This window comes from Moschus berezovskii, chromosome 15, assembly GCF_049115385.1.
Source record: "Moschus berezovskii isolate FMDL1 chromosome 15, NW_MosBer_1.0, whole genome shotgun sequence".
Lineage (NCBI taxonomy): Eukaryota > Metazoa > Chordata > Mammalia > Artiodactyla > Moschidae > Moschus > Moschus berezovskii.
In genome coordinates this window covers 52,483,611-52,500,474 of record NC_142474.1, presented here as the reverse complement: position 1 = coordinate 52,500,474, position 16,864 = coordinate 52,483,611, and the positions used below count along the sequence as shown (strand labels likewise).

General features: G+C 39.2%; 1 protein-coding gene across 2 annotated transcripts in view; it reads left to right on the top strand.

Moving 5' to 3' along the window:
- Nucleotides 1–14,966, top strand: part of TMEM236 (transmembrane protein 236) — a 46,687-nt gene extending 31,721 nt beyond the window's left edge. For both annotated transcript variants that reach the window (XM_088844059.1, XM_055429492.2), the window contains one exon: nt 11,555–14,966. In XM_088844059.1, the coding sequence (XP_088700185.1) occupies nt 11,555–12,135 (581 nt within the window). In that variant the 3' untranslated portion in view covers nt 12,136–14,966. The remainder of the gene's footprint in view (nt 1–11,554) is intronic.
- Nucleotides 14,967–16,864: the final 1,898 nt, after the last annotated feature.

Genomic DNA, 16,864 nt, shown 5'->3' with positions numbered 1-16,864 from the left:
TGGCAGTGATGGCACTTGTCTTCCCAACCTCAGACATGCTTCTCAAAGGAAACTGTGTGTAGACACAGGTCAGTGAGTTTAGTCAGTTGTTGTTCAGTCTCTAAGTCATGTCCAACTCTTTGCAACCCCATGGACTGCAGCACGCCAGGCTTCCCTGTCCTTCACTCTCTCCCAGAGTTTGTTCAAACTCATGTCCATTGAATTAATGATGCTGTACAACCATTTCATCCTCTGTCTCCCACTTCTCCTGCCCTCAATCTTTCCCAGCATCAGGGTGTTTTCCAATGAGTCGGCTCTTCACATCAGGTAGCCAAAGAATTGGAGCTTCAGCATCAGTCCTTCCAATGAATATTCAGGGTTGATTTCCTTTAGGATTGACTGGTTTGGAGAGGGTCAAAATAACAATGGTTATAATCTGTATTTTAAACAGACATGTTAAATTGCTTATTTTAGATGCTATGTATTTTATTAATTTTTATTCTCTAAAGTACTATGACCAAAAGTTCTTTGTGTGATTCATATATTTTAAAATAATCTTCCATAAGACTGTGGCTTTTCTTCTTTTCCAGATTTTTTTCCCCTCATCATGTTATATCTAAATTATTAGCATTTTGCTTTCTCTAGACCATTTTTGTCTCAGGGCAAAATTAACTCTGGAAACTGTTCATCAAGACCTGTCATACTTTTTCTGACCAAGTCTTTAATTTCATCTTCTTGTTGCTGTGAGTTGAGTAACAATCTACTGGGGCATTGGCTGCCTTGACAGCCTCAACAACCTCTTTGCTGAATCCCCAAGTCATCTCTCCTGCCCTCCAATGTCCTCATCTTCAGTGAACTGAGAATCGAGTCCACAAACTTTATCATGGCCAATAAGCTCTACATTAGCTGGCTCTACCACAGGCAAGCTGGTCTAATGGTTAGATATTTGAGTTTCATGCTCCATCCCTCTCCTTACTTGCTGTGTGACCCTGGAAACAACTCTTAGTCTCTCCCTACCTCAGTTCGTTTATCTTTAAAATGGGAAAATAGGAGACTTACCCAGTGGTCCAGGGGTTAAGACTCCCCCTTCCAGTACAGGGGATGTGGGTTCAATCACTGCTTGGGGCACTAAGATCCCACATGCCTCATGGCCAAAAACTATAAAACAGAAGTAATGTTGTAACAAACTCAATAAAGACTTTAAAAATGGTGCACATGAAAAAAAATCTTTAAAGAAAATAAATTTTAAAATAAAATGGGAAAATAGTAGTAGCTCATTAGAGGCTTAATAGAGGCTTATTATTATTGAACCTTTGTTGATTTACAATATTTTGTTAGTTTCACGTGTACAGCAAAGTGATTCAGTTATATATCAATATATTGATAGGTATATATTCAAATTCTTTTCTGTTATGGGTTATTAAAAGATGTTGAATATTGTTCTCAGTGTTATACAGTAAATCTTTGTTGTTTGTCTGTTTTACATATAGAAGCGTGTATCTGTTAATCCTGTATGCCTAATTTATCTCTCTCCCCACTGTCCCCTTTGGTAACCACATCATACAGTTTTTATAAGGATTAAGTGGATGGATGCACAGAAAGGGCTTAACCCAGTTCCTCGTATATAGAAAACCCTGCATAAATCAGAGCTTCTCTCCTCTTCTCTGTCTGCTTCCCCTCATCACACTCTCCTTTCAGCTCACGTTAGCTGAAGGATCTTTTTCTTTTGGGGCTGTGCTGGGTCTTCGTGAGAGCTTGCAGGCTTCTCTAGTTGTGGTGCTCAGGCTTAGTTGCCCTGCAGTGTGTGCGATCTTAATTCCCCGACTAGGGATTGAATCTGTGACCCTTGTGCCCTGCATTGGAAGGCGGATTCTTAACCATTGGACCATCAGGGAAGTCCCTTTGGCTGAAAGATATTTGCACCTGCTCTCTCTACCATCTGAAAAAGTTGTTTCTCCATTCTTCACATAATTTATTCCCATGCATTCTTTAGGTCTCTCTGCTTAACTGTCAATCTTCCCTGGTGGCTCAGAAGGTAAAGCATCTGCCTACAATGTGGAGACCAGGGTGCAATCCCTGGGTCAGGAAGATCTCCTGGAGAAGGAAATGGCAACCCACTCCAATATTCTTGCCTGGAAAATCCCATGGACAGAGGAGCCTGGTAGGCTGTAGTCCATGGGGTCACAAAGAGTTGGACACAACTGAGTGACTTCACTTTCACTTTAACTGTCACTTCGGAGATGAGCTGTGCTTGACTGCGTCTAATTCAGATTCCCTGGGGTAGTCTCTCATCATAGAACTTACCTTCCTTTGAAAGCCCTGCCATAGTTTATTCTTCTGTGCTCGTTGATGTGATGTCAGGAGACAGGGTGATGAAGGCAGTCACGTTACCTGCTGCACTGTTGTCAAAACCCAGTCAGAGCTTGGAACAGCACTCTACAGTTTGTCTGATCACAGCAGACAGCTTGGTTGTCCAATTGTTTTAGCCCTTAACCAACATCAGGAGCAGTTTTTTGGCCTCATCATGTGGCGATCTTAGGTCCCTGACCAGGGATTGAACCTGTGTCCCTTGCAGTGGAAGCATGGAATCTTAACCACTGGACCATGAGGAGCAGTTTTGAAGCTGCTGTTTGCAGAGGCAGTATTGACACCTCTTCCCTGCCAGTGGCATGACCTAGCACTTGCCTGCTGTTGGCACTTGATCCAAGCCCCCATTTTCCTTCAAAAATGCTGTTTTACCCCTAAGCTAAGATTTCCCTTTTCCAAGTTGCCTTTACAGAGTGAAATTTTGGAATGAATAAAAATATTGGTTTGTTTTAAAAAGTGCAGTCTTAGTAGCAGCTTCATTCCTGCCTTGTGATCCTTCATTCCTGCCCTTTCTTGTGATCCTTCTCTCTCTTTCTCTTTAAGTTTTTTTCTATTTAAGTTCAGTTCCGTCACTCAGTCATGTCTGACTCTTTGCAACCCCATGGACTGTAGCACGGCAAGCCTCCCTGTCCATCATCAACTCTCGGAGCCTACTCAAACTCATGTCCATTGAGTTGGAAATGCCATCCAACCATCTCATCCTCTGTCGTCCTCTTCTCCTCCTGCCCACAATCTTTCCCAGCATCAGGGTCTTTTCCAGTGAGTTGGTTTTTCACATCAGGTAGCCAAAGTACTGGAGTTTCAGCTTCAGCATCAGTCCTTCCAATGAATATTCACTGAAGTCTTGTCTAACACCACAGTTCAAAAGCATCAATTTTTTGGCAATCAGCTTTCTTTATAGTCAATTCTCACATCCATACATGACTACTAGAAAAACCACAGTTTTGACTAGACAGACCTTTGTCACAAAGTAATGTCTCTGCTTTTTAATATGCTGTCTAGGTTGGTCATAGCTTTTATTCCAAGGAGCAAGCATCTTTTAATTTCATGGTTTCAGTCACCATCTGCAGTGACTGAAAGAGCCCCAAAAGGTAAAAGTCTGTCACTGTTTCCATTGTTTCCCCATCTATTTGCCGTGAAGTGATGGGACCGGATGCCATCTTAGTTTTCTGAATGTTGAGCTTTAAGCCAACTTTTTCAGTCTCCTCTTTCACTTTCATCAAGAGGCTCTTTAGTTCTTCTTCACTTTCTGCCATAGGGTGCTGTCATCTGCGGATCTGAGGTTATTGATATTTCTTCTGGCAATCTCGATTCCAGCTTGTGTTAGTTCCTAAAATAACGTAAGTAGAGAAAAATAAGTAAAATGAAGAGAAAAATAACTTTTTTTTTGCTTTCTCTTTCTCTTTGCAAGAGGAATACATGCTCACTGTAGAAAATTCCTCCCTACTGATTTGTTATATTGTACTTGCATTTTCCCTGGAAATGATAAAAAAAAAGTTTTGGGGTAAAAGTTAGAGATAGAAATACATCACTATAAAGAAATAATAAAGTAAAAGAGGTATGTTACCTACTTAAACATTTTTCTGTTATCAAAATTGCATTTCTTTAATTTTATAGCATGCACAGTGAGGACAAAAAGTTTTGGTGACTGGCTTTAGCTGTGGGGAACTACACAGAATGGCTGCTATTTGTGCTTTTTACAGAGAATGTGAGCCTTTAAGGAAGTGAGCAGATTGCTCTTTGTGTTTATATCTTTTACAGATTTTGCACAAATAAATATAGTTTCCCCCAAACAGAACCCTGACAATTAACAGCAACAATAAAAAGAATTACAACTGCACGTGGAAATTTTAAAAAATACTAATTTGGAGGGAAAGTGATCATGGAGGCTAAGGAAACAGTAACGAATACATGAAGGTTTACGTGACTGGAGGATGAATTTGCTGGTCTGTTCTAATGACCAGATGATTTCCTGACATCCTCAACTCTGCCCTCCCCTCTGAGAGGCCAGCAGAGCTTTCCAGCTCTTAGCTATAGTGTTTCTTACTTGGTAAGAGGACTAGTCCCCTAAGCTAGTCCCCAAATCTAAACTAGTCCCTAATGAGCTTTGGAGAAACAGGAGGCTTCCAGGCCTGGTTTTACCAAATACACATGGATTAAGGTCTTCTCATTTCATTAAAAATGAACCCTAGCTAAAAATTCATTGCTCAAGACTTATGGACACGGCTGGGGAGTTGCAGGGGAGAAAAAGAGGGTGGGAAGTATGGAGAGCATAACATGGATACGTACATTACCATATGTAAAATAGATAGCCAATGGGAATTTGCTGTATGACTCTGGGGAACTCAAACTGGGGCTTGGTAACAGCCCAGAGGGGTGGGATGAGGGGATGTGGAAGGGAGGTTCAAGTGGGAAGGGATGTGGGTAAACCTATGGCTGATTCATATTGATGTTTGATAGAAACCAATGCAATACTAAAAGGAATTATCCTTCAATTAAAAATAAATAGATAAAAAAAGAATTTATTGTTCAAACCAACAGCTCTTATCCTAAGATATTATGACTCTCACTGTTTAAAAACTGTTAATGTGTCACTTCTTAGATGGCACTTCCTGGCCTTGAAACAGTGCTGAATTTGCAGTCATCCTCAAGAGCCTGGATTATATGCTGTGTTCTTCATATTGACACAGGAATTTGGGTTTTCACTTGAACACTTTTATCTACTAAGAGAGGTGAAGGAGTGTACTCTAAGACACAACACACTCTCTATTTTCTACATTAGTTTTTTTTTTTTTTTGTAAAATAAGAGATACAATTGATGTAAGTGAGCATCTGAGTTTTAAAAGATGATTTTATGTTTATTAAAATAATAACTTGCAAAAAAGAGAAGTTAGAAAAATAAGTATATTTTTCTCTCTTGAGTGTAATTTATCAAAATGATTCCTTACTCTGTCTGACTTCATTAAATATGATAATCTCTAGGTCCATTCATGTTGCTGCAAATGGCGTTATTTCATTTTTTTTAAATTTATTTTTATGGCTGAGTATGGTCACATGGTCTCACTTATATGCGGAATATAATTTTAAAAAATGACACAGGGCTTCCCTGGTGGCTCAGTGGTAAAGAATCTGCCTGCTAATTCAGGAGATATGGGATCGATCCCTCGTCTGGAAAGATTCCACATGCCGCGGAGCAACTAAGCCCATGCATCACAACTACCAAACCTGCGCTCTAGAGTCCAGGAGCTGCAATTGTTGAGCCCACTACTGAAGCCCGCACACCCTACAGCCTGTGCTCTGCAACAAGAAAAGCCACTGCAGTGAGAAGCCCACTCACCACAACTAGAGAGTAGCCCTTGCCTGCCGCGACTAGAGAAAAGCCTTTGCAGCAACGATGACCCAGCACGGTCAAAAGTAATTAAATAAAATTATTTTTTAAATGACAGACATGAACTTATTATAGAACAGAAACAGACTCACAGATTTCAAAATCAGACTTATGGTTACCAAAGGGGAAACATGGCAGGAAGGGATAAATTAGGAAATTGCGATTTACATATACATACTACTATATATAAAATAGATAACTAAAAAGGACCTACTGTAATAGCACAGGGAACTCTACTCAATATTTTGTAATAACTTATATGGGAAAAAATCTGAAAAAGAGGACCCTGGCAGACCATAGTCCATGGGGTCACAAGAGTTGGGCATGAATGAGGGACTCAGTCAATCACCATCAGATCAGTTCAGTGGCTCAGTCGTGTCTGACTCTTTTCGACCCCATGAACCGCAGCATGCCAGGCCTCCCTGTCCGTCACCAACTCCCAGAGTTTATCCAAACTCACATCCATTGAGTTGGTGATGCCATCCAACCATCCCATCCTCTCTCAACCCCACTCCTCCTGCTCTCAATCTTTCCCAGCATCAGGGTGTTTTCAAATGAGTCAGCTCTTCTCATCAGGTGGCCAAAGTATTGGAGTTTCAGCTTCAACATCAGTCCTTCCAATGAACAGCCCGGATTGATCTCCTTTAGGATGGACTGGTTGGATCTCCTTGCCCAAGGGATTCTCAAGAGTCTTCTCCAACACCACAGTTCAAAAGCATCAATTCTTTGGCCCTCAGTGTTCTTTATTGTCCAACTCTCACATCCATACATGACCACTGGAAAAACCATAGCCTTGACTAGATGGAATTTGGTGACAAAGTAATGTCTCTGCTTTTTAATATGCTGTCTAGGTTGGTCATAACTTTCCTTCCAAGGAGTAAGTATCTTTTAATTTCATGGCTGCAATCACCATCTGCAGTGATTTTGGAGCCCCAAAAAACAAAGTCAGCCACTGTTTCCACTGTTTCCCCATCTATCTGCCATGAAGTGATGGGACTGGATGCCATGATCTTAGTTTTCTGGATGTTGAGCTTTAAGAAAACTTTTCACTCTCCTCTTTCACTTTCATCAAGAGGCTCTTTAGTTCTTCTTCACTTTCTGCCATAAGGGTGGTGTCATCTCCATATCTGAGGTTGTTGATATTTCGCCCAGCAATCTTGATTACAGCTTGTGCTTCCTCCAGGCCAGTGATTCTCATGATGTACTCTGCATATAAGTTAAATAAGCAGGGTGACATATATACAATCTTGACGTACTCCTTTCCCAATTTGGAACCAGTCCGTTGTTCCATGTCCAGTTCTAACTGTTTTTTCCTGACCTGCATACAGGTTTCTCAAGAGGCAGGTCAGGTGGTTTGGTATTCCCATCTCTTTCAGAATTTTCCACAGTTTATTGTGATCCACACAGTCAAAGGCTTTGGCATAGTCAATAAAGCAGAAATAGATGTTTTTTCTGCAACTCTCTTGCTTTTTCCATGATCCAGTGGACGTTGGCAATTTGATCTCTGGTTCCTCTGCCTTTTCTAAATCCAGCTTGAACATCTGGAATTTCACGGTTCACGTTATTGCTGAAGCCTGGCTTGAAGAATTTTGAACATTACTTTGCTAGCGTGTGAGATGAGTGCAATTGTGCCATAGTTTGAACATTCATTGGCATTGCCTTTCTTTGGGATTGGAGTGAAAACTGACCTTTTCCAGTCTTGTGGCCACTGCTGAGTTTTCCAAATTTGCTGGCATATTGAGTGAAGCACTTTCACAGCATCATCTTTTAGGATTTGAAATAGCTCAACTGGAATTTCATCACCTCCAGTAGCTTTGTTTGTAGTCATGTTTCCTAAGGGCCACTTGACTTCACATTCCAGGATTTCTGGCTCTAGGTGAGTGATCACACCATCATGATTATCTGGTTCGTGAAGATCTTCTTTGTACAGTTCTCCTGTGTATTATTGCTACCTCTTCTTAATATCTTCTGCTTCTTTTAGGTCCATACCATTTCTGCCCTTTATTGTGCCCATCTTTGCATGAAATGTTCCCTTGGTATTTCTAATTTTCTTGAAGAGATCTCTAGACTTTCCCATTCTATTGTTTTCCTCTATCTCTTTGCACTGATCGCTGAGGAAGGCTTTCTGATCTCTCCTTGCTATTCTTTGGAACTCTGCATTCAAATGGGTATATCTTTCCTTTTCTCCTTTGCTTTTCACTTCTCTTCTTTTCTCAGCTATTTGTAAGGCCTCCTCAGACTGCCATTTTGCCTTTTTGCATTTCTTTTTCTTGGGGATGGTCTTGATCCCTGTCTCCTGAACGGTGTGATGAACCTCTGTCCAAAGTTCATCAGGCACTTTCTCAGATCTAGTCCCTTAAATCTATTTCTCACTTCCACTGTATAATCATAAGGGATTTGATTTAGGTTATATCTGAATAGTCTTGTGGTTTTCCCTACTTTCTTCAATTTAAGTCTGAATTTGTCAATAAGGAGTTTATGATCTGAGCCACAGTCAGCTCCTGGTCTTGTTTTTGCTAACTATATAGAGCTTCTCCATCTTTGGCTGCAAAGAATATAATCAATCTGATTTTGGTGTTGACCATCTGGTGATGTCCATGTGTAGAGTCTTTTCTTGTGTTGTTGGAAGAGGGTGTTTGCTATGACCAGTGCGTTCCCTTGGCCAAACTCTATTAGCCTTTGCCCTGCTTCATTCCATGCTCCAAGGCCAAATTTGCCTGTTACTCCAGGTGTTTCTTGATTTCCTATGTTTGCATTCCAGTCCCCTATAATGAAAAGGACATCTTTCTTGGGTGTTAGTTCAAAAGGTCTTGTAGGTCTTCATAGAACTGTTCAACTTTAGCTTCTTCAGCATTACTGGTCAGTGCATAGACTTGAATTACCGTGATATTGAATGGTTTGCCTTGGAAACAAACAGAGATCATTCTAACGTTTTTGCGATTGCATCCAAGTACTGCATTTTGGACTCTTGTTGACTATGATGGCTACTCCATTTCTTCTAAGGGATTCCTGCCCACAGTAGTAGATATAATGGTCATCTGAGTTAAATTCACCCATTCCAGTCCATCTTAGTTTGCTGATTCCTAGAATGTTGACGTTCATTCTTGCCATCTCCTGTTTGACCACTTCCAATTTGCCTTGATTCATGGACCTAACGTTTCAGGTTCCTATGCAATATTGCTCTTTACGGCATCGGACCTTGTTTCTAATACCAGTCACATCCACAACTGGGTGTTGTTTTTGCTTTGGCTCCATCCCTTCATTCTTTCTGGAGTCATTTCTCACTGATCTCCAGTAGCATATTGGGCACCTACCGGCCTGGGGAGTTCATCTTTCAGTGTCTTATCTTTTTGCCTTTTCATACTGTTCATGGTGTTCTCAAGGCAAGAATACTGAAGTGGTTTGCCACTTCTCTAGTGGACCACATTCTGTCAGACCTCTCCACCGTGCCCTGTCCATCTTGGGTGGCCCCACACGGCATGGCCTAGTTTCATTGAGTTAGACAAGCTGTGGTCCACGTGATCAGATTGGCTAGTTGTCTGTGATTGTGGTTTCAGTGTGTCTGCCCTCTGATGTCCTCTCTCAGAGCCTACCATCTTACTTGGGTTTCTCTTACCTTGGACGTGGGGAATCTCTTCACAGTTGCTCCAGCAAAGTGCAGCTGCTGCCCCTGACCTTGGACGCAGGGTAGCTCATATATCTGAATCACTTTGCTATGCACCTGAAACTAAGATAACATTGTAAGTCAACTATATTCTAATAAAAAAGCGATTCTTACTCATGCTACTGTGACATCTTAAGTTTGATAAGGATGTTTCTAAGGGTCATGGGTCCTAACACTTATGAATAATTCATACCAGAAGGAAATAATATCTCATCAAGAATTTATTTTATTAATTAATAAATGTACTCAATTCACACTTACAATTTTAAAATAATTGTATAGAAAGAAAACTGAAGTTTGTTCTTTAAATAACTCCTACTTATAGTCATCAAGCCCTTTGTTAGTCATTATTCATAATAACTTATTTGTTTTAAAATGTTTTCGCTTCTGCTCAGTACATTTCAACAAATTTTATTGCCTTTGTGTCTTTAACCTTTAGAGTTATTCCGTCTAATGACTCCCTTTAAATTTTATCTTATCAAGGAATGTGGCGTGTTGTTGGCTGAGTAAACTGTGTCAAGAGCTGAGAAATTCTTAGCAGTGAAAATGGTGCCTAAGTGGTTAAATGTTTGGTAAATAATGTTCTGCTCCTTTCATAGAAAAATCCTATCATCAGCAGTAAGTTCTGAGATCTGAGATTCCGTCATAATCACAACCTTAATACCCATGTGTATATGGAGAGACACACACATTCACTTTCTCTCTCACACACTACACACACACGCACACACACACTTACTCTTGTGATGCTGATGAGGAACACCCTACTCATTCAGATGACTGACCTGTTGATCATCCTACTCATTCAGATGACTGACCACAGCTTCATGGTCACAAATGAGATACTTGTCTAAACAATCACACCAACTAGTTCAAAAATTTTTGAGGAAAAAACAGCTTAAAAATCTTGGATTCAGAATGTTACCCTTCATTAAGACTCTCTCATGCTCAAACAAAGACCCTCTTAGCACCAGACTCTAAACCTGGAGGTCTGGGTTGTAGTCATTCCTGTAGGCTTCTTATAAAGTGACAAGATTGAACCATTGAACTTTTGATTCATTTGATTTTATGATATGTGTATGGTTTATAATTAGCTCTTGATGTATTGCCTCTAGAAAGTGATAAAGTTAAGAGATTGTCAGTTGGGGTCAAACAAGTCTGGGTGTGAATTCCAGATCTGCTCATTCCTAACTGTGTATTTGAATTCAGGTGTCATTTTATCTCTTAGACTCCAGTTTCCATATTTATCAACTGGGATAGTAATCCCTATTTCTCAACTTTTTTCTGAGGATTAAATGAGTCAATGTGTGAAAGTGCTTACTTAGCTCAATAATTAGTAATGGTTATTATTTTGAAATGGTAAGAATGACTTAGGATCCATACCTCAGGAAATACAAGGACACAAAGAGCTTTCTCTACCTCTACATTTTTTGGCATTGTGCTATCAATTGCTATCTTGAAGTTCCATGTGTGACACAGACCTCAAATAAGAGATAACTTGTATTTCATTTTTAAGTTTAAATAAAATTTTAAATTTTAATAAAAATTTAAATATTTCAGTTTAAATAAAAATTTACAAATTTTATGTTTAAATACATTTTGAAAATTAAATAAAATGTTTATATTTAAATTTTAAACAAATTGAAGGACAGGTTAAATTTTAAATAAAATTTAAAAATTTAAACAAAGCATTTAAAATTTCAATTTACTTCTAAAATAATTTATTTGACTGCACCAAATATAAAGTAATATTATTTATTTATCTTATAATATTTATTCTTTTATTTGTTTATTGGAGAAGGAAATGCAACCCACTCCAGTATTCATGCCTGGAAAATCCCATGGATGAAGGAGCCTGGTGGGCTACACCCCATGGGGGTCTCAAAGAGTCAGACTCAACTGAGCCAGTAACACACACAGTCACTTATTTATTGGGCTGCAGCTACATGTAGGCCCTTCCATCTTCCTTGCAGCTGTGCCTGACCTTTTAGTTGCAGCCTGTGGATCTAGTTCCCTGACCAGGGATCAAACCCAAGCCCCCTGCATTCAGAACATGGAATCTTAGCCACTGGATCAACAGGGAAATCCCTGTAAAATTGAATGAAAAGTTACATTTTAATAAAAATTTAAAATTTAAATAAATCAATGTGTTGCAGGTAACGAAGACAGGCACATCCATACGACCAATTTGCAACAAATAAGAACCGTGACATGTGAAGCAAAGCAAAATGAAGAAAACCCGACTCACCCACAGCCAGCCAACAGGACCCACTTGTCGCGGCCGCTAGGAGGCGCCACAGGAAGCTCCTCTCCTGAGCTGGAGGGACCCCAGGAGCCCACCTTTGAGTCGGGAATCCTGAGAACGCTGTCCCAACAGGACGTACGTGCAGAGATCTTCCTCGGGAGCTTTCTGCTGTGGGCTGACACCACAGAAATGGTGCGGGTGGCCGGACACCCCAGGGTGTACAAGTCAGGCTGGGTGTACGCGGTCTACATCTTCAGTTACATTTCTCTTCTTCGAATGATATTCACTCCCCGGAACCCGCTTCTGAATTCCCTTGGCATCCTTCTTCAGGATCTACCTTTTATCTTTGTTAGACTGAGTTTAATCATTGTCCTGGGAACAATCACACCCGTATTGGGTCTTTGTAAAAATGTGCTGGTGACTCTGTCTTATGTTTACTTCAATTTCTTAACCAGATTTAGGATGTTCTCTACCTTTGAGAGGTCTTTTTAAAGCGAAAATGTCCTATAGTCAAACCTCTTTTTTGTGCACATGCATACATTTGTGATCTTTTTGGGGGGGCAGGCATACGTTATTTTGCACTCTAGGAAGAAATGAAGAAATAGATGCTAGAGAAAAAGCTATTTTTAAATACTATAACGTCAATTTTTTAAATGTATGCAAATGGTGCTAAATGTAAGCAAAGTTGTAGTCTTCTAACTTGGTTCCCCTCGATTTGTAGAAAATGTCAGTAGTTAATTTTGTTATGTTTTCTGCACTTTTTCTGAAAGTACCCTTCAGTAAATCATCTTAAAAAATGAGAACGTGTCTTCCTACTAAATTAGTCCAAGAATGAGATTTTTTTATTGTTGAGAGAAAGGGCATTACAAGAATTAGTTAAAATTAATTTTAGGAAATAAGCCTGTTATTATTAAATAAGTTTAGACTCTGTCAATATTTTTAACAAATTGACCCTGAGGGATGGGATGGGGAGGGAGGTGGAAGGGTGCTTCAGGATGGGGGACACATGCACACCCTTCAGGATGGGTGACACATGCACACCCATGGCTGATTCATGTATTTTAAGAAAAATTGTATTGTTTTAGAGTCTCCTTCAGGCATATAATTATGTTCCTTATTACACTGTGGCAAGAGATTTTTATGTAATCAGTTGATTTCAGCAGAGAAAGCAATTTAATTTCACAGACATTTGACTCAATTTAATGCAATGAAGTTAAGGTAAGATCTAGATAAACTTTTATAACAGGAAGCCATTAAGTAAAGAGGGAAATTTCAAAGTAAAAGAATATTTATTTGTGGAATTTGATACCATCATGAAAGCAAAGTACAAGCCCTGTTTAAAGTTAGAAGTTCAACTTACAAATATAACAACAAGTGCATTAGTGTCTTATGTGATAATATATAATAGTTATCTTGACATTAAATGATTCAGTTCAGTTCAGTCGCTCAGTCGTGTCCGACTCTTTGCGACCCCATGAATCACAGCACGCTAGGCCTCCCTGTCCATCACCACCTCCCGGAGTTAAATGATTACATATGGAATTATGTGATTTGATTTCATATGTTGGGATGCCCTCAGATATGCATAGCAGGGGTTCTCCACTCTATATAAATTTTCTGATGCTACAGAGATTTATGAGAGTCTTACATGTGCAGAGTAATGTTTTATGCAGGCAGTCTCTTCAGTGATCTGTGATAACAAATAGCTTAAAGAGTGAAAAACTGAATTTACCTGCGCTCCAACTCTCCACCAAATTCTCCAGTCTCACTCTCCCCCTAGGCTTTATGGTTTTTCCTTATACTGTAAGATAAGGTCTATTCACAGTTGCTAAAAGCTTAACTTCTGGTTTTATGACTTGGGGCAAACATCCAAAAGTGAGTATATTACTAGTACTTTAATAAGGCAGGACGACTGAGCGACTGAACTGGACTGAACTGAACTGAATAAGGTTAGTAGTGTTAGTTGCTCAGTCATGTGTGACTCTTTGCGATCGCATGGACTGTAGTCCGCCAGGCTCCTCTTTCCATGGGACTCTCCAGGCAAGAATCCAGGAGTGGGTTGCCATTTCCTTCTCCAATGCATGAAAGTGAAAAGTGAAAGTGAAGTCGCTCAGTCATGCCCAACTCTTAGCGACCCCATGGACTGCAGCCTACCAGGCTCCTCCGTCCATGGGATTTTCCAGGCAAGAGTACTGGAGTGGGTTGCCATTGCCTTCTCCACTGATAAATGCTAAGACTTTTAATTGGATCAAATCCCTACAGAGAAACAGGTAGCTTAATGCCTTGTTTTAATTTTCCTATTTTTTTCTTTTCTGTGTCTTTGCTTACCCTCTGGGAATAATAATTTAAACCATACACTTGTGAAAAATAATATATGAAATCTTCAGGTTACCTCAGACTATAATTTTCATCAAATAGTATTATGATTAGAAGTGAGTAATCTACTCAATATAGAGATTAACGTTGATGTCAGCAGACTTCCCTGGTGGTCCTGTGGCTAAGGCTCCATGCTCCCAAGTGCAGGCTACTAGGTTCGATCCCCAGTCAGGGAGTTAGATCCTGCATGCTGCAGCTAAAGACCTAGCAGAGCCAAATAAATAAATGTTTTTTTAAAAAAGGTTAACATTTTAACAGACTTGAACTTGATGTATTCATTCATCAGGCATCAAAGTATCCCTCTTATGAGTTCTTATAGAACCCTAACTATAGCACTTTTTTAAGACTTTCATTGTATGTTTGCTTTTCTGAGTTCTTCATTAATCTTTAAATTCCTTAAAGAAAGGCCCGAGAATATCTTGTTTAACAGTGCATTTTATCTTCCTCTGTCAATCCCTCAGAAACTTATAATGCTTGTAACTCTAAAACAAGATCATCATACAAATAATTTCTTTCAATTTATACCTGATAATTTTTTATTAAGAAGAATATATAACTATGTAGTTGATTATAATATTCCTAAATATGAAAATATTTTATGTACATTTATATTTATATTTGTATTGGAATTTATAGAGTGAACAATGCTCAGATAATTTGGGAAGTATTACTTATTGGAATTTAGAATGCATTTTGCACCTAATATTTGAACATGAATGTGCCTGATATTTTGGAGAGTCACAACACTGTATAAATAATGAAGGCATGTACAAAAGACTCCATGTAGGAGGAAAATTACAGAGTACGTAATTTAATTTAATAGTTTTAAGGGTGTGTGCATGTTTATAGAGCTTGTCTGTGGTATTTAACAGGCATTGCAGCAAATTATGCTAATAAAACATTGTTGGTTATACACTCTGTGATTAAAAGTTATGCTATTAAAATTGCATTGCAATTCTCGTTGTTTCTAATGTTTTTTTGTTATTAAGACCCATGTAGCTTTTGTGTCCTTATAAAAAATTATGAACATTCAGTTCAGTTCAGTCACTCAGTCGTGTCTGACTCTTTGCGACCCCATGAATCACAGCACGCCAGGCCTCCCTGTCCATCACCAACTCCCGGAGTTCACTCAAACTCATGTCCATTGAGTCGGTGATGCCATCCAGCCATCTCATTCTCTGTTGTCCCCGTCTCCTCCCACCCCCAATCCTTCCTAGCATCAGACTCTTTTCCAGTGAGTCAACATTACATATATATTAAAAGAAAATGGATGGAAAAAAATATACCATGCTAACACTAATCAAAATAAAGCAGCACTTATATTAACTTCAGACAGACCAGACTTCAAAGTAAGGAAAATTTTTCAAGGATTAAGAAAGGGATTATTACATATTAATAAAGGAGTCAATTCTCTCAGGGGACATAATCCTTAGTGTGTATGCATCTAATGACAAGCCACATAAGGCAAAAACTGATAGAACTGCAGAAAGAAATAGATGAAGCTACTATCATAGTTGGAAACTTCAACACCCGTCTCTCAGAAATGGACAGTTTCAGCAGATAGAAAATCAGTAAACCAGAGTTGAATTCAATGACACTAATCAGTTAATTGGATATAATTGACTTCTATGGTCTACTTCATCTGACAACAGCAGAATACACATTCTTCTCAAGCTCACAAGAAACATTTACCAAGATAAACCACATTCTGGGGCATAACACACACTTCAACAAATTTAAAAGACTAGAAACAATATAAAGTCTTTTCTCTTAAAGGCATTAAATTAGAAATCAATAACAGGCAGGTAATAGAAAAATTCCCAATCACATGGAGATTATGCAGCACATTTCTAAATAACACATGGGTCAAAGAAGAAATTTCAACACAAATTATATTTTGGAGTAAATAAAATATATTTTGGAGTAAATAAAAATGAAAACAAGCCTTATCCAAATGTATGGGGTTATACAAATGTACAAGCATAAGATAATATATTAAAAAGCAAAGACATTATTTTGCCAACAAAGGTCCGTCTAGTCACGGCTATGGTTTTTCCAGTGGTCATGTATGAATGTGAGAGTTGGACTGTGAAGAAAGCTGATCGCCGAAGAATTGATGCTTTTGAACTGTGGTGCTGGAGAAGACTCTTGAGAGTCCCTTGGACTGCAAGGAGATCCAACCAGTCCATTCTAAAGGAGATCAGTCCTGGGTGTTCACTGGAAGGACTGATGCTAAAGCTGAAACTCCAATACTTTGGCCACCTCATGCGAAGAGTTGACCCACTGGAAAAGACTCTGATGTTGGGAGGGATTGGGGGCGGGAGGAGAAGGGGACGACAGAGAAGGAGATGGCTGGATGGCATCACCGACTCCATGGACATAAGTTTGAGTGAACTCTGGGAGTTGGTGACGGACAGGGAGGCCTGGCATGCTGTGATTCAAGGGGTTGCAAAGAGTCGGACATGACTGAGCGACTGAACTAAACTGAACTGAACTGAAGCAGTATTTAGAGGGAAATTTATAGTAAAATAAGTTTCTACCTTGGGAAGCTAGAAGAAGAAGAGCAATCAAATGCCAGTAAGAGGAAGAAAAGAAATAATAAGAATTACAGCAAAAATCAATGAAATTGAAACAAAATCAATAGAGAAAAACCAATAAAACCAAAACCTATGCATGTGTGGGAACAAAGGAGATGGGAAGTCTGTAATTTCTGCTCAATTTTATTGTAAACCTAAAATTGCTCAAACAAAAAAATGTCTTCCTAAAAAAGTAGTAGTATTGTTGTTGTTCAGTCACTAAGTCATGTTCAACTCTACGACCCCATGGACTGCAAAATGCCAGACTC